The sequence below is a fragment of the Sus scrofa genome, chromosome 9 (assembly GCF_000003025.6).
Source record: "Sus scrofa isolate TJ Tabasco breed Duroc chromosome 9, Sscrofa11.1, whole genome shotgun sequence".
In the NCBI taxonomy this organism is placed as follows: domain Eukaryota; kingdom Metazoa; phylum Chordata; class Mammalia; order Artiodactyla; family Suidae; genus Sus; species Sus scrofa.
The window spans coordinates 5,045,047-5,070,123 of record NC_010451.4 but is presented as its reverse complement, the minus strand read 5'-3'; the positions used below and the strand labels follow the sequence as shown (position 1 = coordinate 5,070,123).

At 39.9% G+C, this 25,077-nt stretch overlaps 3 protein-coding genes across 3 annotated transcripts; 1 reads left to right on the top strand and 2 right to left on the bottom strand.

The window, feature by feature from the left end:
• Window positions 1,936-8,001, top strand: LOC100524384 (olfactory receptor 52E4-like). Its single transcript, XM_021062385.1, has one exon. The coding sequence runs from the start codon at window positions 4,052-4,054 to the stop codon at window positions 5,009-5,011; it is 960 nt and encodes a 319-aa protein (XP_020918044.1). The 5' UTR covers window positions 1,936-4,051; the 3' UTR covers window positions 5,012-8,001.
• LOC110255378 (olfactory receptor 52K2-like) lies at window positions 12,467-14,532 on the bottom strand. Its single transcript, XM_021062384.1, has one exon. The coding sequence runs from the start codon at window positions 13,542-13,544 to the stop codon at window positions 12,600-12,602; it is 945 nt and encodes a 314-aa protein (XP_020918043.1). The 5' UTR covers window positions 13,545-14,532; the 3' UTR covers window positions 12,467-12,599.
• LOC110262271 (olfactory receptor 52M1-like) lies at window positions 19,562-21,313 on the bottom strand. The gene has a single exon (XM_021102674.1). It carries the CDS (start codon window positions 21,103-21,105, stop codon window positions 20,137-20,139), a length of 969 nt encoding a protein of 322 aa, XP_020958333.1. The 5' UTR covers window positions 21,106-21,313; the 3' UTR covers window positions 19,562-20,136.

Below are 25,077 nucleotides of genomic sequence, written 5' to 3'. Positions count from 1 at the left end.
TAGCACTAACGGTCATATCTGTGGATAATAACCATAAGGACAAGCTATTCCCGCTAATGTCACTAAGGATCCCGTGTGAAGGCATGTTCGGGTACCACACACGCATGTTCTATTTTATTAGTACTAGAGCCATATGAAGTTCATGCTATGATTATCTCAAACTCTGCAGATAAATACAAAAAAGACTCAGGGAATGATTTTCCTAAGATCATTTGAAGACACAAAGCTTTGTTTGCCTGGGTTGAAAGAGAGGCTCCCTGAGCACCACACCAACTGATTCTTACTTGGCCAATGTAGGCTGTTGGGTTGTCATACAGACACGGTATGTCTATCCATGGTCAAATCTGACACTGAGTGGACACCAGTTGTCAAGAATAATCTAGTAAGAGGATCCGTTATTCAAGATCTAACACCATAGAAATAATGGGACTTTCAAATAAACCCACATCTTTATAACGTTTGGGGGCAGGTGGCAGTGGGGATGACGGGTGCACCTGTATGGCTGTCTCTCAGTCGACAGTCTGCATCAGGAGCACACTGAGACGTACTGGCACTGAAACTATCCAGGCCTAATAGAAAATAAAAACCATATCATAATGCATTATCGATGCATAGTAATAAGCAGTAACTAGGATGATTTTAGGTTTGTCTCTGCTGTTAGACACATACATAGCAATTCATCTTTGCTGCTGAATATTCAAAACACCATTGTGAAGCATTCCAAAATAGACTTGTCTATTCACTTGGTGATGAGTAGCTGTGATCTTTCCTCATGGGGGTAATTACGAATAAAGCGGTGATGAAGCAAGTTTTTTGGTAAACGCATGATTTCATCTGTCTTAAATAAGCAGGCAGGAGTCCATTGTTGTGGGTAATTGAAGTGGACCTGAATCTGCTGTTCTACATCATGGCCAAAACTTGGTATTGTCATGTTTTTTGTGTTGTGTTTTTTTCTAAAATTTTGGCCATTTTAATGGATGTACATTAATATGTCTTTTTGGCTTTAATGTCAAATTACTATTGCTTAATGATTTTCAAAAATTTAAAGTCACTTGTATGTTCTCCATTGCCACGTGTTAGTGTTAGGTCTCTTTCCTTCTTTTTCTATTACTGTTTTTCTTATTATTTTTCAGCTGTAAGCATTTCTATATGTTCCTGACACTAATTAATTTTGAAAACTAAGGGATTGTGGATATATGTTCCCCATCTTTGCTGTCTAAATTCACTTTCTTAACAGTCAGCTTAACAATTCAATAAGAGGTATCAGATGACTTGATTTTTGCTTTTTATGTCTTGTCTTAAAAATCATGACTTTCCACTGGGTTACAAAGATATTCCTTTTTCCCTTAATTCTATAGATGTTATGATTTCAGCTTTAAAAACACATCAAGGTGTTTTTAGAAGTGTAATTAGTATTTGTAGATGTTGTGAAGTTGACATCAAGGTTTTTTTCAAATATATATAACTACATATCACAGGGTTTTTTTTAATATATAACTGTGTTCACATGCATAGTGAACAGCCCTCCTCTTTTGTCGAATTTCTCCATTAGTCAGTTGGTAAAATTTAATAGTGCTTTGATCTGTGCCTGTTCCTGCCTTTCTATCAGGCCACATTTATACGTTTATCATTGTTCAAATACACTAAGCCTTAATTGCAATAGTTTCATAAGTTTGAAGTTCCATAACATAAGTCTCTGGCTGAGCTATTCTTTATCCAAGGAACTGAGGATAGTCCTGTAATCATTTTAGAATAAGCTCAATTTATTGGTATACCTTGAAGCCGTTTTCAATTTATTGACCGATAAAGGAAGAACTGACATCTTAACATAGTTTGGTCTTTTAAACCATGGATATGGCTTAAATTTTTGTCTTCTTAATTTCTGACATTTTGTAAAATTACAGTTGATCTAGAATATTACACTGGTTTCAGGTGTACAAAACGGTGATTCAATATTTTCAGATTATACTCCAAGTCATGACAAAACAAGAGCTATATCTCCCTGTACGATACATTATATCCTAACTGCTTATCTACTTTATCTACAGTAACATATGTTTCTTAACCTCACACCCTTAGGTTGCCTTTCCCCGCTTCCCTCCCCCCACTGGAACGGAATGGAAATGAAATCGCCGGAGTATAAGGTAGTTCAATTTTTAGGAACTTCCATACTCTTTTCAGAACGACTCCACCACCTTTCACACCCATCCCCACAGTGTATGAGAGTTCCGTTTTCTCCCCGTCTTGGCTAACATTTGCTGTTTGCAGACTTTTTGATTATAGCCATTTATGACAGGTATGAGGGGATATCTGTGATTTCAATCTGCATTTCGCTAACTGCATAGCTACTGATGAAAGGATGAGATTACAGTACTTCCTCACATCATATACATAGTAAATGCAAAATAGATTAAAGACCTAAATATACAACCCGAAACAATAAAATCCCTCAATGAAAACAAAGGCAAAACAGCCTTTGACATGAACCACAGCAATATTTTTTTGATCTGTCTCCTAGGGTAAAGGACATCCAAGTAAAAAGAAACAAATGGATTTAATTAAATTGAAGATTTTGCACAGCAAAGGAAAACATTGACAAAATGAAGACAACCCACTGAATGGGAGAAAATATTCCTGTCATATTTATACTTCTGTGCTTATTGCTAAGTTCTCCCTGATTTCGAGTGTAAGTGGTATTATGAATTTAAAAAATTAATTTAGATTCTTAATTTCCAATTGTTTGCTGATAGCAAATTAAAAAGCAGTGATTCTTATACTGAGCAATTGTTGGCACAAATGACTGGTTGTATTTTTTTTTTATGTCAATGTTCATGTAATTTATAAACAGGAAAGTTTGCTTCTTTCATTCCTGTCTGGACGTCTTAAATTATTTTTCTTGACATATGGACCTCATTTAAATCTCCGGTAAAGGGAATTCACATGGTGCCTCAGCAGTAATGAACCCAACTGGTATCCCTGAGGATGGGGGTTTGATACCCGGCCCCAATCAGTGGGTTAAAGGATCTGGCACTGCCCTGAGCTGGGGTGTAGGTCACATGTGTGGCTTGGATCTGGGGTTGCTGTGGTGTAGGCTGGCAGCTGCAGCTCTGATTCAACCCCTAGCCTTGGGAACCTTCTTCTGCTGTGGGTGCGGCACCCCCCAAATAAACAAACGAACGAAAAACTCCAGTGAAGTATTTGCTAGGCTAGTTGACAGTCTTGCCTACATATAAATCCTAGGGGCAAACTTCTCAGTGTTTCACCGCTCAGCATGGTATCAGCTGGTTGGTTTGCACAGATTCCTTTCAGCTAATGCAACAAGTTTTACGTTTCGCCTAGTTTGCTGAAAGAATTTTTTAAAATTATCATACATGAAAGCTGAATTTAATGACTAATTTTTCTACCTCCACAACTACACTTTTGTATTACTTCTATATGATAAAGAACAACTTACTGTCTGAAATGTAGAAAAGTGCTAATATTCAATTGATCAAACACAGATTAAAAAGCACAGTTTCATTAAAGCAAATAGACGAAAAGGTGACACCTAGACAGAGGGAACTAAGACAGGGTGATGAGCCTCATAAGTGTATATATTCTTGAAGATCACATTCAAAGTTTCCCTATTTCAATCTGAACCATTTTTTAATATTTTGCAAATTTTCATGTAAGTATATGCTCACCTAGGTAACAAAGGTTACTTGAAAATGTGGAACAGGTTCCAGTTACTGAAAGGGTTTGCAGGTGGTACCAGCACACACAGGTGAGACTGTCTCAAAAGAATGAGCTCAACGATGACCATGGACCACCACACCACACGACCACCAGAAAAGTCTAACGCCCAAAATCCATGTGGAACATTAAATAGGATAGGCAGTACTTTGAGGGTCTCTGAGAGTCACCTGGGCACAAATCCCCTTCTGCGACGTTCCTAAGAATCGTATTGTTGTCCTACTACATATATATATACAGTGACATCCAACCACCACATGTTCCCTCCCCAGAAATACCGAAGAAGACAGAAGAGCACCCTCCAAAAGTCCTCAGCAGAATGTCCTCTGTCAACGACACGGCCTCACATCCTCCTGTCTTCCTCCTGCTGGGTATTCCTGGTCTGCAAGCTCTCCATAGCTGGGTGGCCTTCCCTTTCTGTGTGGTTTATCTGGTAGCCCTTGTGGGGAACGTCACAATCCTGTTTGTGATCAGGACTGAGCAGAGTCTTCATCAACCCATGTTCTATTTTCTGGCTCTTCTCTCCTTTATTGATCTAGGTCTCTCCACTTCTACCATACCCAAAATGCTGGCCATCTTTTGGTTCAACATTCGGGAGATAAGCTTTGAAGGCTGCCTCACCCAAATGTTCTTTATTCACTCCTGCACCGGTATGGAATCTGATGTACTCACGGCCATGGCGATTGACCGCTTCGTTGCCATCTGTTATCCACTGAGATATACCACTGTTCTCACCAACAGAGCGGTAGCCATCATGGCCTCTGTTTCAGTAGGGAAGCCAGTCTTCCTCGCCATCCTGTTCTGCCCTCTTCTCAAAAGACTGCCCTTCTGTGGACACTACATTATTCCGCACACGTACTGTGAGCATATGGGCATTGCCCGGCTGGCCTGTGCGAACATAAGAGTCAACATCATCTACGGCTTATTCACCATCGCGACCCTGGTCTTTGATTTGATCCTTATCGCCCTCTCCTATGCTCGCATCCTACGAGCTGTCTTCCACCTTCCTTCCAAAGACGCCAGGCACAAAGCCCTTAGCACATGTGGTTCCCATGTCTGTGTCCTCTTAGCCTTTTACACCCCAGCATTTTTCTCCTTTATGACCCACCGGTTTGGTGGAAACATTCCTCGCTATGTTCACATCCTCCTGGCCAATCTCTACGTGGTTGTTCCTCCCGGTTTAAACCCAGTCATTTACGGGGTCAGGACAAAGCAAATCCGTGACCGCGTTGTGAGAGTATTTGTCAAGAAAGAGGGACCCGGTACATTCAGAAGTTGAGAAACTCTTGCAGGCTACCCTTCAGCTTGTACGTCTTTCATTGGGCCCCAAATTGTGATGATGTAGAGGCCGCCAAGGCATGTGCTGGGCCGTAATTAGTCTCCTAAGCTCACACTCAGTGGGGTCCCTTTATGTAATGTTCACTTTGACTTTCCATAGAGTATCCTTTTTTCAGTGAAGGTGAGAGACAATTGTGGGACCAAGAAAAGAATGTAATTAAACTCTCGAATATGTGAGGACAATGTTGTTCTCCAGGCCAACAGGAAAATTTATGTACAGATTTGATAAAAATGAACATTCTGATGACAGGTAATGTTTCAAAATTTGGCTCTAGCATCAATATTTTTGAATCTGTCCTTCAACAACCTCCTTGTTTGCCAGGATTACCTGCATCTAGATGACACATCTTAATTCCACTCAAAGGGTAATCTGTGTGTTATCTATCATTCAATTCTGTCTCCAAAAGTATCCAACTCACTCTTTTTCAGCAGCTCTACAATGACACTAAAACCAAAGAAAGGCATTTATGAAAATAAAATTAGTTAACAAATTATTTCACAAACTCAGTTGTAAAAGTTAACAAATATTATAAAATTTGAACTCAATTATATAATGTATTTACATGTATATATTTTAAAATGACTGTATTGACCTCATCTCAAAAACACAAGGATATTTTCTGCATCTGAAAATCCATCAACATATTTCACCATGCTTTCAACAAACAACAGAAATAACATATGCGCATGTTACTAAATATAGAAACATAGTTCTGAAAATCCACCATGAACTCCTGTTAAGAACTTCAGAAAACTAGGAAGACAAAGGAACTCTTCCACAGCATGAAGAAAGGCTGAATATATGTCTCTATTGCCAGAAAAATGAAAGGGTCTCTGCTCTTATCACATATTCACTTCAGTACTGGTGATTCGACCCAATGCACCAGGTAAGCAAAGGCAAATAAAAATCACTGATATGTGAAAGACAAAATTATACTATACTTACTGATGACATGGATTATCGCTGCAGAAAAATCTTGTGTAACCCTAGAAAAAGCTATTAGAACTAATATATGAATTTAGCAAGTTTAGAAGATACAGGGTCACTATGCGAATAGCTGGCATTCTTAAACTAGTGGCATCCTATTAGAAATTAAAGTAAAATGTTTTAAATTGCTTAAGTATATATAAAATATTTAGGAACACATATACATGCCATACTACAATCAAAATTCTTGTGACCTTTTTATTGTAGAAACTGAAGAGCTAACGCTAAATTTATATGAAATGTAAAGAAACTAGAATAAGCAAAATAACTTCAGAACAAACCTAACACATTTGGAGGATTTATATCACACTGTGCTAGGGCATAAAATACTCGAATTAATCAAGATCCCAGGAGAAGAAGCACAAATATACTCCACACAAATAAATATGATTCATTGGTTTTCAAGAAAATGCTGAGGTGATTCAATGAAGAATGGATACATTTGGAACAACTGGGTAATCACATGTAAAAACGTGCACCTCAATTTGTACCTTACTCTTATCATACGATCTAGTAATTGAATTCCTTGGTATTTGCCCAAAAGGTTTGAAAATTTATGCTCCCACAAAAACCTGCACATGGGTGTTTTTAGAAATTTTATTCCTAATTGCCAAAATATTGAGGCAACCAAGATGTCCTTCAGTAGGTTACTAGATAAATAGACTGTGCTACATCCAGATAATAAAACTGTACTCAGCTCTAAAAATGAGTGAGCTATCCAGCCTTGAAAAGACATAGAGGAATCTTAAATGCACATCAGCAAGTGAAAGAAGCCAATCTGAAAAGGCCACATGCTCTATGCTTCCAAATCACTGATATTTTTGCAAAGGCAAAACTACAGAGACTGGAGAAATAGAAGCAGTTTCAGGAGCTGGGGGAAGAGGAAGATGAATAAATGGAATCCTTTTTTACAGCAATGAATGATTTTCTGTGATATTATAATGATGGATACATATATATTTTTTCAAAACTACAGAATGTAAAAAATATCAAGAGTTATTGACCCTAATGTAAATGATGGACTTTGAGTGATAGTGATACGTAGGTTAATTTACTGTAACAAACACACCGCCTTCCTGTGGGACGCCGATATCAGGGGAGGCTGTGCATATGTGGGGCCATATGGGAAACTGGAATTCTCTGTACCTTCCTATCAATTGTGCTAATACCTAAAACTGTCCTAAACAATAGGGTTTAGGTAGGTTTACAGATAGATGATAAATGGAAACAAAATGATACATAAGTTTAATGCCTAAGAACAGACAATGAGTTGAGTAAGTTCTGGTATTTCCATATCAAGGGGTATTTTGTGGAAATCATGAAGGTTGGATGTTTACACTGGCATTTCCTCAACATTTATTCAAAGTCAAAAAGTCAAGTTTGAAAAGTAAGTTAGAATACGTCAAGTCATTTAAACGCATATTCCGTTTCCCGCAATTTTTAAAACCACCTATATCCTCTTTATCCTAATATTTTCTTTCAACTACAGTTTAGAAAGTGATGCAAAGTACAGGAGGATAGACAATTTGGTCACACTGGGTGACCTGAGTGAAAATTTAAGAACACACATGGAATGGTGGAAGAGAGTGAAAAGGATGCAAAGGTCTACCTTCAAAGTAAGCATGGAATGCTCCCATTATGGGAAATTAGGTAATTCACAGCGTTTCATGAAAGGAAGACCTACGAAATGCTTACTGTGTTTTGTTTGTGTTTGTGTTTTGTCAGTACACCAGATTTACACTTATTTTTTCCTTTTACCTTATGCATATTGTTCAAATTTTTTAAATTTAAATTTCTTTCCTGGCTCTGCTGCAGCCGAAATGCTCGAGTCCTTTTGCTGCTCATTCTCTGTGTGCTACACAGATTGTTCGCATTTTTATTTATTTATTTTTTTTGTCTTTTTGCTATTTCTTTGGGCCGCTCCCACGGCATATGGAGGTTCCCAGGCTAGGGGTCTAATCGGAGCTGTAGCCACTGGCCTACGCCAGAGCCACAGCAACGTGGGATCCGAGCCGCGTCTGCAACCTACACCACAGCTCACGGCAACGCCAGATCGTTAACCCACTGAGCAAGGGCAGGGACCGAACCCGCAACCTCATGGTTCCTAGTTGGATTCGTTAACCACTGCGCCACGACGGGAACTCCTGTTCACATTTTTAATTCCTCTCCTGCTTTCCTCTCCAGTGGAAATGCCCCTACCCCCACCATCCTACTTCCTCATCAGCCTGGTCTTTTTTTGCCTGTGCTGCACCCTTCATCGAGAAGGCTCGAAGCCCAACTAGGTGCCTCCTACTTCCTGTGCTGCTGCCGCAGGTGCTTCAGGAGGGTCATACAAAGTGATGCCTCCTGCGAAGGGCTGTCAGGGATTGTGAAGGAGAGCCTCTCTCTCCTCTAGAGGATTCTCAGCAGCAGATGACGTCACCCAGAAAGTTTTGCCGTCACTAGAGGACTAACCCTAGGAACGAATAATTACAGAGCCTGTGGCTGATGGGATCGTAACGGTTATTGTTTAGTTGCATGTCTGTGGGGCTAAACCCACAGATTATACAGGGAAAACACGTGTCTTCCTAGTTGAAGCGGATTACATTTTCCTAGCTCCCCATTCTTCAACACTAGAATTATGTGCTAGTAAGGTTTACAGCAATTCTAAGAAAATACTACCCATGCAATCCTTGCCTCAGAATCACCTGAATCCCATTTCCCCAGATAGTCCCTAAAATCTTGCATTTCCAGGTATTGCCTAAGCTGCACCAGTTTATCTGATGTTACTTCCTTATCTTGAAAAGGAGTGTAATCATATCCTCTTCAGGAATTTTACAATATTAAAATTAATAAAATGTAGAATGAAATCTCCCACACTCTATGGGTCAAGTTTTAAAAGTGATTTTATATTTAGCATTATGTTTATTATGTAACTATTGCCTTTCAAATGCATGCCTGGGATTTCCATTTCCAAACAGACACAAAGGATTAAAATGCAAAGCCAGGCAGAGTAATTAAATCCCCTATTCCTCTTTAATTAATTGAGGGCCTTGGAAAGAATCTGTGAAATTAGCACCGACAATCACTGCTGAGCAACGAAGGAGATGCTCTAAGGGACGTGAGTCACAGCAGGAAGGACAGGAAGTATAAGGAAGCCTTTCTTCTCCTTTCTGCACACACCCTATCCCTAGTGTTTTCTGACCAATCTCCAGCGACAGACTTTCCCGGACCTTCAACGTATCCCGTGTTTAGCACGTGCTGGTAACATGAACCCATCAATGTATCTTCACTAATGCTGACAGCTAAGTGATTTGCCCAAATCAAACAAAGGGTAATTGAGGCCGTCTCCAAATACAACATTTAGGAATCGAGGGGTTTAGCATGTCTAGCTGAATGGCAGAAAAGAAAAATCAACAAAGCTACATAATATATTTTATCCCAGGATCTGACTTTCCTTCTCAAAGACAAATGCCCTCGTTTGCTTCTCTTCAGTTATAATTTAAATGGCCCTTATGTGATGTGTAAAGTGTAGTCTTATTGATGTCAGGAGTTGGATCCATAGAAGGCAAATTCTAAGACAAATATATTAAGTATCGGAAATTCCATATCCTATTACTTTTCTTCTGTTCTAAATATCTAAATAAATAGATACGTTGATAGGTAGATAGATAGGCACACAAATATTGATAAATTTTTGAGATCACTACAACAACCTGGAATGTTTTATAGATGCAAACTCTTGCATCTGGCGCAGATGGGCAGTGAGATCCTGCTGTGCAGCACCGTGAACTATCCATCTAACCGCTCCTGACAGAAATGATGGAGGAGAATATGAGAAAAAGAAGGCGTATATAGAATGTATATATATATATACAGCTGGGTCGCTTTGCTGTACAACAGAAACTGATAAACACGGTAAATCAATCATTATAAAAAATAAAAAAGTAAAAAGTTTTAAAAAATCTAAAAAACAAAACCACAAAAAACGCTGCATCTTCTTCTGTTGCCCTGAGGGGGAAACCCAATGGCTAAAATTTCTACATGGATAGAAATTTTTTTTTCCTTTTGCTGTGAACTGTGGCAAGAGAATCCTTAGGTATATGAAGAAACTCATACTGTGGAGGTTTCAGGCTTGGCTCTGTTACTTACTGATAGCGCCACTTTTAAAATATAATTTAATCTTTAAAATCTGGCAGTTCCTAAACTCCAAACTCTAAAACAGGGATACTAAGAGTACATATATTACAATGTCTATAGGCAACAAATTCATATGGTTATCAATTAAATCAAATGAGTAACTTACTAACTGTGCTGGTAAGTGGTAGTGGGGGTTAATGATGATGGCTAGTGGTGGTCCTAACACTCTTAGCTTTTAGGGAAGGATGACAGTTAACTGACATGTTTAGCCAGAAGAATGAAAATTCAATACAACGGGGATTTCTGCTTGTTACTTTTTTGTTTTTAGCTTCCATTTTTGGTTTTGTTTTCCTTTTTTTGCGGGGGTGGGGGGGGGGGCACTGCAAGTACAGCATATGGAAGTTTCCAGGTTGAACTGAACCTGCAGCTACTGGCCTATACCACAGCCACAGCAACACGGGATCCGAGCTGTGTCTGTGACCTACACCACAGCTCAGGGCAACACTGGATCGTCAACCCTCTGAGCGAGGCCAGGGATCGGACCTGCATCCTCATGGATACAAGTTGGGTTCATTTCCACTGAGCCACAATGGGAACTCTTGGTTTTGTTTTACTTTTAATAACGGAAAACTGGATCTCTGACTAGAATGGCATATGGACCGGTCTAGTAGTTCTGACCTTTGGTGCCTGAGTCTCAAAGGTTTTTGATTACACACAGGAATGGGGCAGTTAGGAAATTTAACTCTCGCCTATGCAAACAGGGGGATGTGGTGTATAAGATCCCTTTTCGTCTCAGTCTAATGTGCTTTATGAATAATTACACCCCCAAACCCCAGCTCTTCTCAAGCCCTGAAGACCGCTCACCGCAGCAGCATGAAAACACAGGCAGGAGCAGAGAGAAGCCAAGTGTCTGGCAGCACAGAGAACATGGCATTTCAACCGAGTCAGTCAGTCCCGCGAGTCTATTCTTCAGTTGGGGGCTGAATGATTCCGATTCACATGTGAAATTTAATCCATCACGTTTTCCGTCACATCATAAGCTCCCTACATGAGGACGACGTGTTAGAGGATGTGGATTTTTCCCCCGTTATTTAAAAAGAGAGAATGTTTTATTGCAAGGCTAATAGTAAACAAGATAGCAGAAACGCGTGGCATTTGGCATTCTCTTATTGCATTCTGCCCCCTGTATTTTTAATCATCGTGAAAACAATGCGAGCAGTCAGCACTCACGATGTGTTTACTATGAGTAAGACATGATTCGCGCTATAATTCAATCAGCGATGCTCAGCGGGGGTCATGCGGACCTTTAAGGGGCATTTTGGAAGTTTCTTGTTGTGTTTTCGTTGTGGGTTTACTGACGATAAACAGAAAGAAACCTCTCACAAAATGCTCTGTGTATAAGAGGAATTTCAGATATGAAACTGGACATTGTGTAATTAAAAAGAAAACCAACTACGATGTTTTGAATGTAAAATTTCACCTTCCTTTATATATGCTGTTCTGAATATAGACTTTTCAATCTGCATTACTAATAATCAGAAATTATTTATGTCTGGTTTTAACGTGCAAGCGTGCACTGGATATTTTGGAAATGGAACTGTTCAAGAGAATATTTACATCGTGTTAAGACTCTTACCTGAAATTATTCAACATTTTTGAAAATTACTTTATCAACAGCAACAATGATATTTCTCATGCAATTTAAGAAATTAAAGAATATACCAGGATGCATTGTTATTTATAACTTGCATATTCAAAGTTACTCTATGCATAGGTACAGGATCTAACTATTGTGTCATCTAGTATTTTTATGCACAAGTACATATGTTGCTATTTTATGTATGTATTACTATTTGGGTATTATGTTGTTTTTAAAAAACCTTACTATATTTGATTCAGAACGGTAAAGTAGACATTAGAAAACTCTGTTACATAAAAGGAAAATTAGATTCAATTATGTTCAAAATTATTAATGTAGTGATGTACATTACTTGATGTGAAACCGAAAGTCACAATCATGAATTACGGATTATTATCCCTGTATCACAGATGAACCCCAACTTAAAACTCATACCTCATACACACAAGCACACAAGATAAATCAGATTCACTAACATTAAAATTATTTTGATATAAATTACTTATGGCTTAGAACGTCCCAAAGACTATACTGAATCCTAGCTTAGAAAGATAGACAATAAGAATTAAAAGTTTTGCTGTGTTTTTTCCTACTTCCTATGTATCTCCTGTATGTGTCACCATTCACTGAAACCAATTTACTTTACCACGTCTAACCTACAGGATTCCACGACTGAGCTGAAAAGTTTTCCACTTCAAGGTAATTCTAATTCATCTTCAACATTCCCTGTTAAATAAACCCTTACCTTTGTTGATGATCTGGGGCCTCACAAGCCTTGCAAAGTCAAGCACCTTTCATTGTTATAAATTTAAAGACTCTCTCCCTGATTCTTTTGGTTTTGACACCATAAATAATAGGGTTCATCATCGGTGGAATGAGAAGGTATATATTGGCTATAAAAATGTGGATATGCGGAGCGATGTGGTGACCAAACCTATGCGTGAGAAAAGAGAAAAAAGCTGGGGTATAAAACACCAAGATGACCCATACATGGGAGACACAGGTACTTAAGGTCTTGAGACGGGCAGCTTTGGATGGGAGATTGAAAACAGTGAGAAGAATAAGGACATAGGAACAGATGATCAGTATGAAGTCCAGTCCCCCGGTCAAGAATGCCACAATGAGGCTGTAGGCTCTACGAACCTTGGTCTCAGTGCAAACCAGCTTTATCAGGGCCATAAACTCGCAGTAAGTGTGGGAGATGACATTAGTTTTGCAGTAGGAAAGCCACCTCAGTAGGAAGGGATGTGGACTGAGAAGAACAGCGCCTCTGAAGACGATGAACAACCCCAAGCCTATAAGGACAGCAGGTGTTAAGATAGCGGAATGTCTCAGTGGGTGGCAGATGGCTACATAGCGGTCAAAAGCCATGGCCAAGATAAATCCAGACTCCATAGTAGATAGAGAATGGATAAAATACATTTGAGTAAGGCAGGCTTCAAAGTAGATCTCTCTGTCATTGAACCAGAAGAGACTGAGTATCTTGGGAAGTGTGGCAGAAGTAAGCATCAAATCGGCAACTGAAAGCATGCATAGAAAGAGGTACATGGGTTCATGCAGTTTGTGATCTGTCTTGACAATCAATAAAAGGGCAACATTTCCCATCAGTGACAGCAGGTAGACCAGACAGAAAGGAATGGAAATCCATATGTGGGCAGCCTCCAATCCTGGAATGCCAAGCAGTAGGAAGGTGGTAAGCTGGAAATGGGTCCTGTTGTAGCCCAGCATTATCCAAACAATGGATGTTCCATGGTCCTATCCAAATTAAACATCACAGAGGTTACAAACACATGTGCGCATGGGAAAGATGCTGACATCCAGTAACACACAACTGGCTATCGAATGACTTCTTCAGTAAGACAGCCTTTCAATTTGTCAGATACATGGGACGATGCTTTACTGGGTGAGGAAAAAATGAACAAAAGTATTCTCTCTCTTTACCTTTTCCCTCTCACCTTGCCTTTTTTTCTAGGAAGCACTGTCCAGTTGGCTAGATATATTTTAGTAATGTAGCATTACAGAGACAGTAGTTGATAAACTGCTAAATATGAGTATATCATTTTATATCTTCTGAAACAGTCAAAAAAGTCCAACCATCATGGACGAGATCAGCCATTTGTATATTTAACTCCTCTTGCCCCATTGCCAGTGAGGAGGCTTACAGATATAAAGAAAAGGAGACTCCAGAAATACTAAAGAACAACTGGAGCAATGAAGAAGTGTGAATAAAACTCGTCTTATATGAAAGGTGTGTCACTGAGTTAATAAAGAAAGGACTCTCGTCTTCATGAAATCTTCCAAACTGAATGATGAGAAATCACTTTGCAAAGATAAGCCAAAAGGCAAGATGACTCAGTCCGGAAAACATGGGTGTTCGGATTACTAGCTAGCTGTGCTCTACTGTAAGTGATCAAATCAAACTCTTCCAGAAGGTGGATAATATATTCTTCCGTCATACAATACATCTGACGCTAATTTGGCTTCCTGAATAAATAAACTTTCAGATGCAAATTTGGGTTCCCAGATACCAGCTTACCAGAAAGCATGCCTCTTGGAAGCTTAAACAATTATCTTGGAAGAGTATTCTAACAAGATTGAATTTTAAACTAAGTCATTATTTCTGTTCAAATAGCAGTTTATGGTAAACTCATATAATATGGTACACCTGCTTAGTCTGAATAAAAGAAAATTTCATTAAGAGAGTTCCCATTATGAACCCAACTAGTATCCATGAGGATGTGGATTCATTCCCTGGCCTTGCTCAGTAGGTTAAGAATCCGGCATGGCCATGAGCTGTGGTGTAGGTCACAGACGTGTCTCAGATCTGGCGTTCCTGTGGCTGTGCTGTAGGTTGGCAGCTGCAGCTCCAATTAGACCCTAGCCTGGGAACTTGCATGTGCTGTAGGCGTGGCCCCCCCAAAAAAAGGGGAAAAAAAAGGAAGTTTCACTTAAAAAAAAATAAGGTTTTGACCAACAGAGTTCAGGACTAAATTCTAGGGCTAGGTTAACAAAAATTATCTCAGGTTAAATATTTAAGTTAATCTCCTTCTCCACTATTTTTTGTCAGTAAGAGGTTGGGCCATCTTTCAGACAATCACATGGGTGAAGTCGTGAATTCACTGCTTAGGACTGGACCTAGAACCTTCATCCTAGGTTCCAGCACTCTGTGCAGGTAGAAGCACTAAACTCACACTTCCCATCTCAGCTACAGCTCTCCAGCCTATAACCTGAGTATCTCACCTCTGCGACAGAGACAGTCTCACTTCTCAGTCCGAGTCTCAGCATAATATTGACTATGTTTACAGCAGGCACCATGGTACTTCCTATCCTGGGGGAGCAGAGGCTTACAAGGAATACCCAACGTAGAGCCTCTCATGAGAATGCTGTCGGGTAGCGGGCAGTTTCACTCATCTCTCCCAGTATTTCCAAGCACAATTTGGTCTCTAAGAGGGACTCGGGCTTGTGGTTTCCATGGCGCCCAAACTCTGAACTCTGAAATCAGTGGAAGACGGTCTCTGCTACCGGTCAAGTGAGATACCTAACTTATTGTTCCTGAAGCACATGCAAGTGCGGTGAACTAAATGCTTTCCTACAATCTGTATGCAATGAGAGCTAGGAAAAGTGCAGGATATCACGGAGGAGCAATTTTATGAATGAATTTGAGTCATCCCACTTATATCCCCACATGACTCCAGATATTCTTCAGTAATTCACCTGAATCAGATGTACCTCTGAAAAACAGTGAAAGCGCCAGGACATTACTTAGTCGTGACTCTACTCCTGTATCTTCCCGAACTTACCTGTTTGATCAAGTAAAGGGTCCATTATCTCCATGTATGAGGACATCATCATTTCTGTTTTGTTTGGGATGTTACACAAATGTTTCCCGGATATGCCCCTCTGCATCCTTGCTTTCTGCTCTGTATTTCACGAGGGGTGGACTTTACCAGCTACGTTTCCCAGGATCACAGATCGTCCATATTTATTCTAAGTTTGTTCAGTGGGTTCACCAGCAGGAAAATATTAGGGAACAGGAAGGGAAAGACAAAATATTTCTACCTATTTCTCACCTTCCTCAACTGCGTCTACTCTATGGCTGCAGATTCTACCAGAAGGGAATGTCCATGATCTTAGCTTCCACCAGGAGATTCGTATCTCTGGACCTGACAACGATTTCTTGGATACGGCACCAAAACAAAAGCAACAGAAGTGAAAATAAAGAAACTTGTCCTCACCAAAAATTTTTTAAAAATTATGCATCAGAGGAAATTATCACCGGAGGAAATAGGCAACCAGAAAATCAGAGAAAATACCTACAAACCATCTCTCTGATAAACAATTAATTTCCAAAACAGAGAGAGAACTCTTAAAACTCAACCACAAAAAATAACTATGTGAAAAATGGACAAAGACGGAGTTCCCGTCGTGGTGCAGTGGTTAACGAATCCGACTAGGAACCATGAGGTTGCGGGTTCGATCCCTGCCCTTGCTCAGTGGGTCAAGGTTCCGGCATTGCCGTGAGCTGTGGTGTAGGTCATAGACGCGGCTCGGATCCCGCGTTGCTGTGGCTCTGGCGTAGGCTGGTGTCAACAGCTCCGATTAGACCCCTAGCCTGGGAACCTCCATATGCCGCGGGAGCGGCCCAACAAATGGCAAAAGACAAAAAAAAAAAAAAAAAAAAAAAAAATGGACAAAGACTTGAATAGACATCATCCAAAGAATATTTTCAAGTGGTCAATAAGCACATAAAAATATATGCAAAAAATCACTAATTATTAGGGAAATGCAAATGAGAACCATAATGAGATACTACTTCACATCCATTAAGAGGGCTCTTATAAAAAAGAAAGAGTAAAACACAAAATAAGGAAGGAAGGAAGACTGCAAAGTGAGAAGGGAGGAAGGGAGGGAGGAAAGAAAGAAGAAAGGAAAGGACATAACCACTGGTGTGGATGTAGAAAAGTGGAAATCCTGTACCATCTCGAAGAGACGGAAAGTGATGCATCTGCTATGGGAAGAGGTGTGGCAGCAGAACTGCCATATGATCCAGTGACTCCACATTCCCACTTCCGAGTCTATACCCCAAGGAAGTGAAAACAAGGACTCATACATCTACACACACGTGTTCATAGCAGCATTATTCAAAATAGCCAAATTCAATAGTGAACCCAAGTGTCCACTCACAGAGGAAGGAATGGATAAACTATATCTCACATTAAAAAGGAAGGAAATTCAAACACATGCTACGACTAGGCAAACCTTGAAGACAGCATGTTAATAAGTGCAAGAGCCAGGCACAAAAGGACAAACAAACACTGAATGGCTCCACTTTATAAGGCAGGGAGAAGAGCCAAATTCATAGAGACAGCTGCAGAATGACAGCTGTCAGAGAATGTGGGGAAGGGGGAGTGGGGGCTTAAGGTTCAGGGATGTGGAGTCTGAACGGGGGGAAGGTAAAAGCGCTCCGGACTAGGAGGATGGAGGTGGATACACACCAATAGGAACATTCAGTTCCACTGAACGCTACACCTGAAAATAGTTAAAATGATGCATTGTATTTTAAGTGCATTTTAACAGACACAGACACACACAAGCTACCAGTGGATTGCCCTTTAGTTCATTCCATGCAAAGGCTAAAAACATGAGTGGTGATCTATGTAGATAAAGAGATCAATATTTACATAATGTCCTTATAATTAACATATACATATAAATTAACAACAACAAAAACATCAGCAGGCTTCTTTCAGTTGTACACTGAGCTGTTCCATAAATAGGCGTGAGCCGGTTAAACAGTGATGTATGACAGGAAAGGTACTTGAGGAGGAAAGAATAGCGTACATGACAACAGGCGGGAGCCACCAAACGTGATACAGCCATTGTCTTTACGATTTAGTCCATCGAATCCCGTCACCAGGATTCGCGTGTTAAACAAGAGAAAGCCACAGGGACCCACAGAAGGGAGTACAGTCTGCCAGATACACCTGGTACCAAAGGATGCTAAGTAATTATCGGTTTTTCATGCACATTTCTTCCAAGAGAGAAAAAAGAATTAATAATAATGGAAGACTACATTTGAGGGTTATTAAAATTACTTCAAATCAATCTAATCCAATTTAAAAATTGAATACACATTACACATGCATAAATGGATGATTAAATGATTGTACCAACAGAAGAAATGAAAGTTGACTTCTACATTCTTAAAACTATTCTATTGCCTTCCAATAACATTATATTACTTTCCAGGAGCTTCCATAAATTCAGCTATGTATGATATAATAATAACTGACATACTCTACAGAAAAAGGAAGAACAAGTTTTTTCTTAAGATGTTGGCAGATCCAGCAAATATGTAGCTAAAAGGGAACAGAATCAAATGTATTCATTACATAAATATCAAAAATACAACTATTACGCAGTTATAGAGATATTACGTAAGACATAATATGTATTTACTAAAGCATTTTAAACAAAAGGTGAAGAACACAGGAAATTTTAACCACGGAAGAATAAATGGCGCTCAGTGTGTTTCCTCCGCGCCACGGAAACGATCTCTTGTACACGTCTAGTTAATCGTCATACAATTACATGAGGAAGGGTCTATCTTATTCCTTTTGATGAACTGAGGAAACTGAGGTAAAGAGGAGTAAAACTGCAGTACAATTAGCCAGGCCCAAGATACTAAACCCGAACCTTGGCTTTCTAACCTCAAAGCCTAGAGCTCGCCTGATCCTTAACCAGTAAGTGATCAGACTCACCGGAAAAAGGTCATTAAGTCTAAATTCTACCAAAGTAAGAAAAATGTCCAGTTTGGGCATCTGTTGTGAAGTCAAGAGAAAGATTGGACCAGGGAGTCCCCGTTGTGGCTCAGCGGGTTACGAACCCATCTGGTATCCATGAGGATGCAGGTTCAATCCCTGGCCTCGCTCAGTGGGTTAAGGATCCGATGTTGCTGTGAGCTGTGGTGTAGGTCTGGAACTGCAGCTCTGACTCAACCCCTACCCTGGGAACTTCCATGTGCCGCAGGTGTAGCCCTAAAAAGCAAAAAAAAAAAAAAAAAAAAAGACCAAATAATTTTAGGTGGAAAACTTAAACTTGATACTTTCCCCATATTTCAATTATAAACTTTGTACTGGTGAACCCAGAGATGTTAGCCTTTGTGTGTTTACTTAACGCTAATAAGCAAAAAGAGAGGTAAAAAATTTCAGAGCAAGATCCTAAGCATAAAAATGTCCCACAGATCTTAGGTTATATATATATGTGCGTGTGTGCGTGCGTGTGTGCGTGCGTGTGCACATATATGTATGTATATATGTTTAAAAAATGAGAAATGGATGGCAGAGTTTGGAAAGCCATAACAGTGAACTAAAAAGGAAAGTTAAGTCCTTGGTTCTGAGACAATAAATAGGATTATTTAAACACTATTGCTAATAAGAAATTTCAGATCTTATGTCCTGATACTGGGCTCCATCACCCAAATGGATGAGGCTGAGTCTTGCACATGGGAGCTTGGTAACGTGGCAGCACTGACTACTAACTGAAAATGGAAATTAATGACCTCAATTTTTAACAGTCAGTAGACTTAAGAATACTGCATTTTTTGAAATACACTACACCTCTGTCAAAATCTCTCTAGAAAATGGAGTAGCCGTAACATTCAAATAACATTAAAATAAGCCATAAAATTTAAAATAATAAAATTCTTATTTTAACAAAAATTCATGTTTCTTTTTCCAGAGCGATTCACTTAATACTCATTTTTAATGATATTTTAATAATAATATTTAATTATTCACTAATTAAGTGAATACTAATTCACTTAATATTAATTTTTAATATTTATATATTATTAGTTCTACTCTAATCTGAATAAACAGTACTTCTTCCATTGGATTCCGTTAAAGAACAGGTAGAGCATTCAACATCTATTCTATGAAATCTCAGTCATATACACGGATCAAATTGTTTCAGGTTACCAGGTATATATTTTCCATCATTTTGTTCTCAAGAAGAATCTTTTATTTAATATATAAATTGGACATTATCTCTGTTCCCTTTCTTTACTGTTCACTATTTGTAATTATGCTCCAAAAGACACAGGAAGAGATTAATCTGGTTTCCAGTTTTAATAAGTGATAAAGCTAAAATGATTTTTGAATTGGAATTTTTGGAATTTACAGACACGTAGTAAATAAAGGAAATTTCAAGCAGCACATGTAATTCAGTTGTGGGAGCAGGGACTGTGAGTTCTTTTCTTACGTTCTCTCTTTTACTTCCCTTTCTTCCTGAACTACCTCTTTCACTGGCTGAACTACAATCAGACACCTTTGACCATTAATGTCTTCAGAACAAGCTCCCGTATTTTCTTGGTCCTTACTCCATAAACAATAGGGTTGAGAAAAGGAGGCACCAAAAGGTACATATTTGCAATAAAAATATGGATATGTGCAGGTATATTTTTCCCAAAACGGTGGGTGAAAATGGAAAAGCCAGCTGTGGAGTAGAAGACAAGAATAACACAGACATGAGACCCACAGGTACCCAACGCCTTAAAGCGAGCTTCTTGGGATGGCAGGTGGAACACAGAGCGGAGGATGAAGACATAGGACACAGCAATGAGAACCGCATCGCATGAGCCAATGATAGTAGCCATGCTGAGGCTGTAACGCTTGGTGGCCCCTGTGTCCACACACGCCAGCTTCACGACAGCCATGAACTCACAGTAGGTGTGGGCGATGATGCGAGTCCCACAGTAGGGCAGCTGTTTGAGCAGAATGGGGTGTGGGGAAAAGAAGGCCACGCCTCGAACCACCACAACCACACCCATGAGAGCGACGCGAGCGGGGGTGAGCATGGTCGTGTGGCGCAGTGGGTGACAAATGGCCACGTAACGGTCAACGGCCATGGCCAGAAAGAAGCCCGATTCCAGAGCAGTAAAACTATGGATGAAGAACATTTGGGCCAGGCAGGCATCCAAGGCGATGGCGCGGGCTCCAAGCCAGAAGAGACAGAGCATGCGGGGCAGGGTGGCTGTGGAGAGGACCAGGTCGGTGGCTGAGAGCATGCACAGAAAGAGGAACATGGGCTCGTGGAGGCTGCGCTCTGCCCGCACCACAGCCAGAATGGTCACGTTTCCCACCACGGCCACCACGTACATGGAGCAGAAGGGGATCCCGATCCAGACGTGCAGGTGCTCTAGTCCCGGGATGCCCACCAGCAGGAAGGGGACAGGAGAGGGACACGAAGTGTTGAGAGGAGGCATCATGGTTTCTCCTTTGCTCTCCATCAGTCCTTCGGAAGATAAGGGTGTTATGCCAAGATGACCGCAACCAGAAGCTGATAACGCGGAGATTCGGTTCAGGAAGACCCCTAGTGATCTGCTGTTAAAAACAGTTGAAATTTATTATAAACACCTTCTGCAGCTCCACACCAAAAAAACAAACACCCCCATCAAAGAATGGGCAGAAGATCTATACAGACAGTTCTCCAAAGAAGACATACGGATGGCTGAGAAACACATGAAAAAACGTTCAACATCACTCATTATTAGAGAAACGCAAATCAAAACCACTCTGAGGTACCACCTTACACCAGCCAGAATGGCCATCATCCAAAAGTCTACAAACAATAAGTGCTTGAGAGGGTGTGGAGGAAAAGGAACCCTAGTACATTCTTAGTGGGATTGTAAATTGGTGCAACCACTGTGGAAAGCAGTATGGAGATTCCTCAGAAAACTAAACATAGAACTACCATTTGATCCAGCAATCCCACTCCTGGGCATCTATCCAGAGAAAACCACAACTCATAAAGACACATGTACTCCAATGTTCATTGCAGCACTATTTGCGATAGCCAAGACATGGAAACAACCTAAATGTCCATTGACAGAGGAGTGGCTCAAGAAGATATGGTACATATACACAATGGAATATTACTCAGCCATCAAAAAGAACGAAATACCAGCATTTTTAGCAACATGGATGGACCTAGAAACTATCATGCTAAGTGAAGTCAGCCATACAATGAGACACCAATATCAAATGCTTTCACTGACATGTGGAATCTGAAAAAAGGATAGACTGAACTTCTTTGCAGAACACATGCTGACTCACAGACATTGAAAAACTTATGGTCTCCGGAGGAGACAGTTTGGGGGGGTGGGGGATGTGCTTGGGCTGTGGGATGGAAATCCTGTGAAATCAGATTGTTATGATCATTATACAACTACAGATGTGATAAATTCATTTGAGTAATAAAAAATTTTTTTAAAAATAAAAATAGTTGGAAATTTATAATCAAGCATGTTTAAATTCACTAGAATTAGATACATAAAATTAATAAGCACATACAAAATTATTGTGTTTAGAGGTACAGAAAGGTAATATTTATATCATTTCATATTATTTCAAGGACCTATAGATCACTTTGTCCCTTTGTTTTCAGTAACATTTTCATATGTAGTCATATCTGTACTTAATTGAACAAATATTTGCTGAGCAGTTGTGTGTTTCTTCGAGCTCTTTCAGTAGTCTTCTCATATGCCTGAGTTTTTGATAACTGAAAGTGATCAAGCAGAGGCCATATGGAAAATTCAGGGAGTTATTTACAATTCAATTCTTAATTGAAGAATAGACTAAATGCTCTCTGCCCTCACTGTCTGGCATGATATTGAAGCCTTGGGCACAGCTTTTGGAATAGGTTTAAGTCAGTTTATAGCTCCAGCCTTTCATTTGCCACTGTGCACGTGTGACTAACCTAACCAAAGACATTTTGAAGTTTTCCTATCGTTTATTTCCTTCTAGGATGTACCCTTTAAGGAAGCACATGCTATGTTCTTTAGAAACAATCTATAGTTAAGGATAACGTGTTTCTTAACATTAACCCCAGTCACTCCCTTGTCTTCCTCCCTTGCTCTAAGATTTCGATTATTTCAGTTTACAGATGGACCCCAACTGTGCTCTTCCATGTGATGAGATCCAGAAGCCCACAGGCTAAAGCACTCAGCGGCTTTCCTACTGGACGGGTAAACAGACCGAATCACGTCTGAAGTATCAGCTGCTGACCAAAGCGTGTTTCCTCCTACTCCTTTCCACGGTTCCAATGGACAGTCAAACATCCTCGACAGAGAATCCCTGGGATAAAGTGCTTGCGCACCAGGCAGAGGGTGAGAGGGTGAAAGAAGAAAAGGACTCTTAGTCACCACAAAGCGTTTCAGAGAAAACCGGGAGTTCCTTTCTTTTTTTCCCATTTCCCAGAAAAGAGTAACTGGTACTTGGTGGTACCATCATCAGCTCTTAAGGAGAATCTACTTGCCCTGCCTCACACAAATTCATGTGAATATACTAAGTGCCAAGGAGAACTAACAGAGTTACCTCTTGCATATGCTTTCCAGGATCATGCAATACACTTAGTTCTTCCAATATCGTTATTTAAAGAAATATTTTCTAGGTTTTTACATTTACACGTCTTGAGCTTTATTACAGTGAAAAACATGTGAAAATGCAAATATGGCTTTTATTATTTAGCTTTAAAGGGGTGATTTATGTGTCAAAAAGTATACCGGGGGAAAGGTAAAAACGAAAGCAAGGAATCCAATGACGTTTAGTGAGACAAGAAACGTCTTCTCGAGTAAACGACACTTAGGTTGGAATGGGAAGAATATATGATTTGAACCCACAGGAACGAAATATAAATATGTAGGTACAGACATAGACAATGCATAGATTATCCATCCAACTCTCTACGTTAGATGCACACACGTGGACAGAGGAAAGGAGCAAAAAGTTCCATCAGGAAGGACAGTGACGTAGGGAGTTAACGACAATGACGCAGTGACCAGAGTGGCTGGAATCAAAGATTAGAGAAGAGATGCAAGCGAGATGCGAGTCTATGAATAAATGAGGGTCCCCACACATTCATTCACGTGTAATCACAAGACAGAGGAAATTTTATAATCCGATCTCTAGACCAATGGCAATCGCCCCCTGGGTGCTCAACAGTAAATACTGCAGGTTTCACACAATACAGAGCATTGAAGAGCAGACCTGGAAAATGCACAGACTCCCAAATACACACGCTAGTCTTCAAAGTGCTTTTTTTTGTACACACAGTACTATCTCGGTGATATCATTTCCCTCCAAAACGCCCACCTGTTGTTGAGCGCAAAGTCCACGAGGTGTCCATTGTGTTGACCCTTCAACAGATTCATGTCACAGGAATATGAAAATGAGAGAGATCCCTCCCTTCTACACTGTCCTTAAAAAACCCTGTGCTTCCTCGAATCTACTTTCTTATTCATTTCGTCCACAGAGAATGAAAAACGTGCATTCCCTCTGACTCAAAGGCTACCTGCTCCCTTGGATCTAGGTCCTTTGGAAAATAACAAGATGCTGTTTGATGAAGTCCTGTGATTTTTAAAGTTTTCCGACGATCACTGAGACTGGACTGTCTCTCTATACCCTTAACTACTTCATGAAGAAGCTGACTCAGGGCCAAGAAGCAACCTAAACACGCACCTTCTATATGAAGCACTTTGAGCATAGTAATCTCAGCGGATGTGCAGAAACGACCTCCGACACAAACAGGTCCTTGGGGAATCGGTGGGAGAAGGCAGAATGTTTGTATTGTTGATGAGGATAGATAATCTTCCTAATTTCAGGGACAGCAATTTATCTGTGTACTCCCTTAGGTTATAGGGGTAGATGTAGCCATCCCTCAGTATTTTAACATAATTATCAACCACTTAATAGGATCAGTCCTGAGAGAAATGGAAAAAATTCAGAACATAGTCTACACTCATTAAATATAGAAGCTTCGTTCCAAGGCCAATTTGAAACATAAATTTTGCAGGCTAGAACAGAGTGGGATAATATATTTAAAGCTGAGTGAAAAAACAAAATAGAGAATTCTATATCTGGCAAAACTATCTTTCAAAAAATGAGGAAAAACAAAAGCTGAAGAAGCTCATTACCACTGGACCTGCTCTATTAGAAACATCCTTTATGTTCAAATGAGAGGAAACTGGCAAATAACTGAAACCTATAAAAAGCATAAAATTCTTCAGTAAAGATAAATAAATACACAAACATAAAAACCAGTAGCATCACCACTCTAGGTTATAGTTTTAATTTTATGATTTGAAAGGATTTAAAAGCCAAAAGCATAAACATAATGATAAATCTACCTTACAGGCTACACAGTATATAAAGATGTAATTTGTGGGAGTTCCCACTGTGGCCTGGGAGAATTGGCAGCATCT

What these genes read in the sequence shown, in the direction of transcription:
- LOC110255378 (XM_021062384.1), bottom strand. Translation starts at nt 13,544, where the DNA reads ATGCTGGGCTACAACAGGACCCATTTCCAGCTTACCACCTTCCTACTG.
- LOC110262271 (XM_021102674.1), bottom strand. Translation starts at nt 21,105, where the DNA reads ATGGAGAGCAAAGGAGAAACCATGATGCCTCCTCTCAACACTTCGTGT.
- LOC100524384 (XM_021062385.1), top strand. Translation starts at nt 4,052, where the DNA reads ATGTCCTCTGTCAACGACACGGCCTCACATCCTCCTGTCTTCCTCCTG.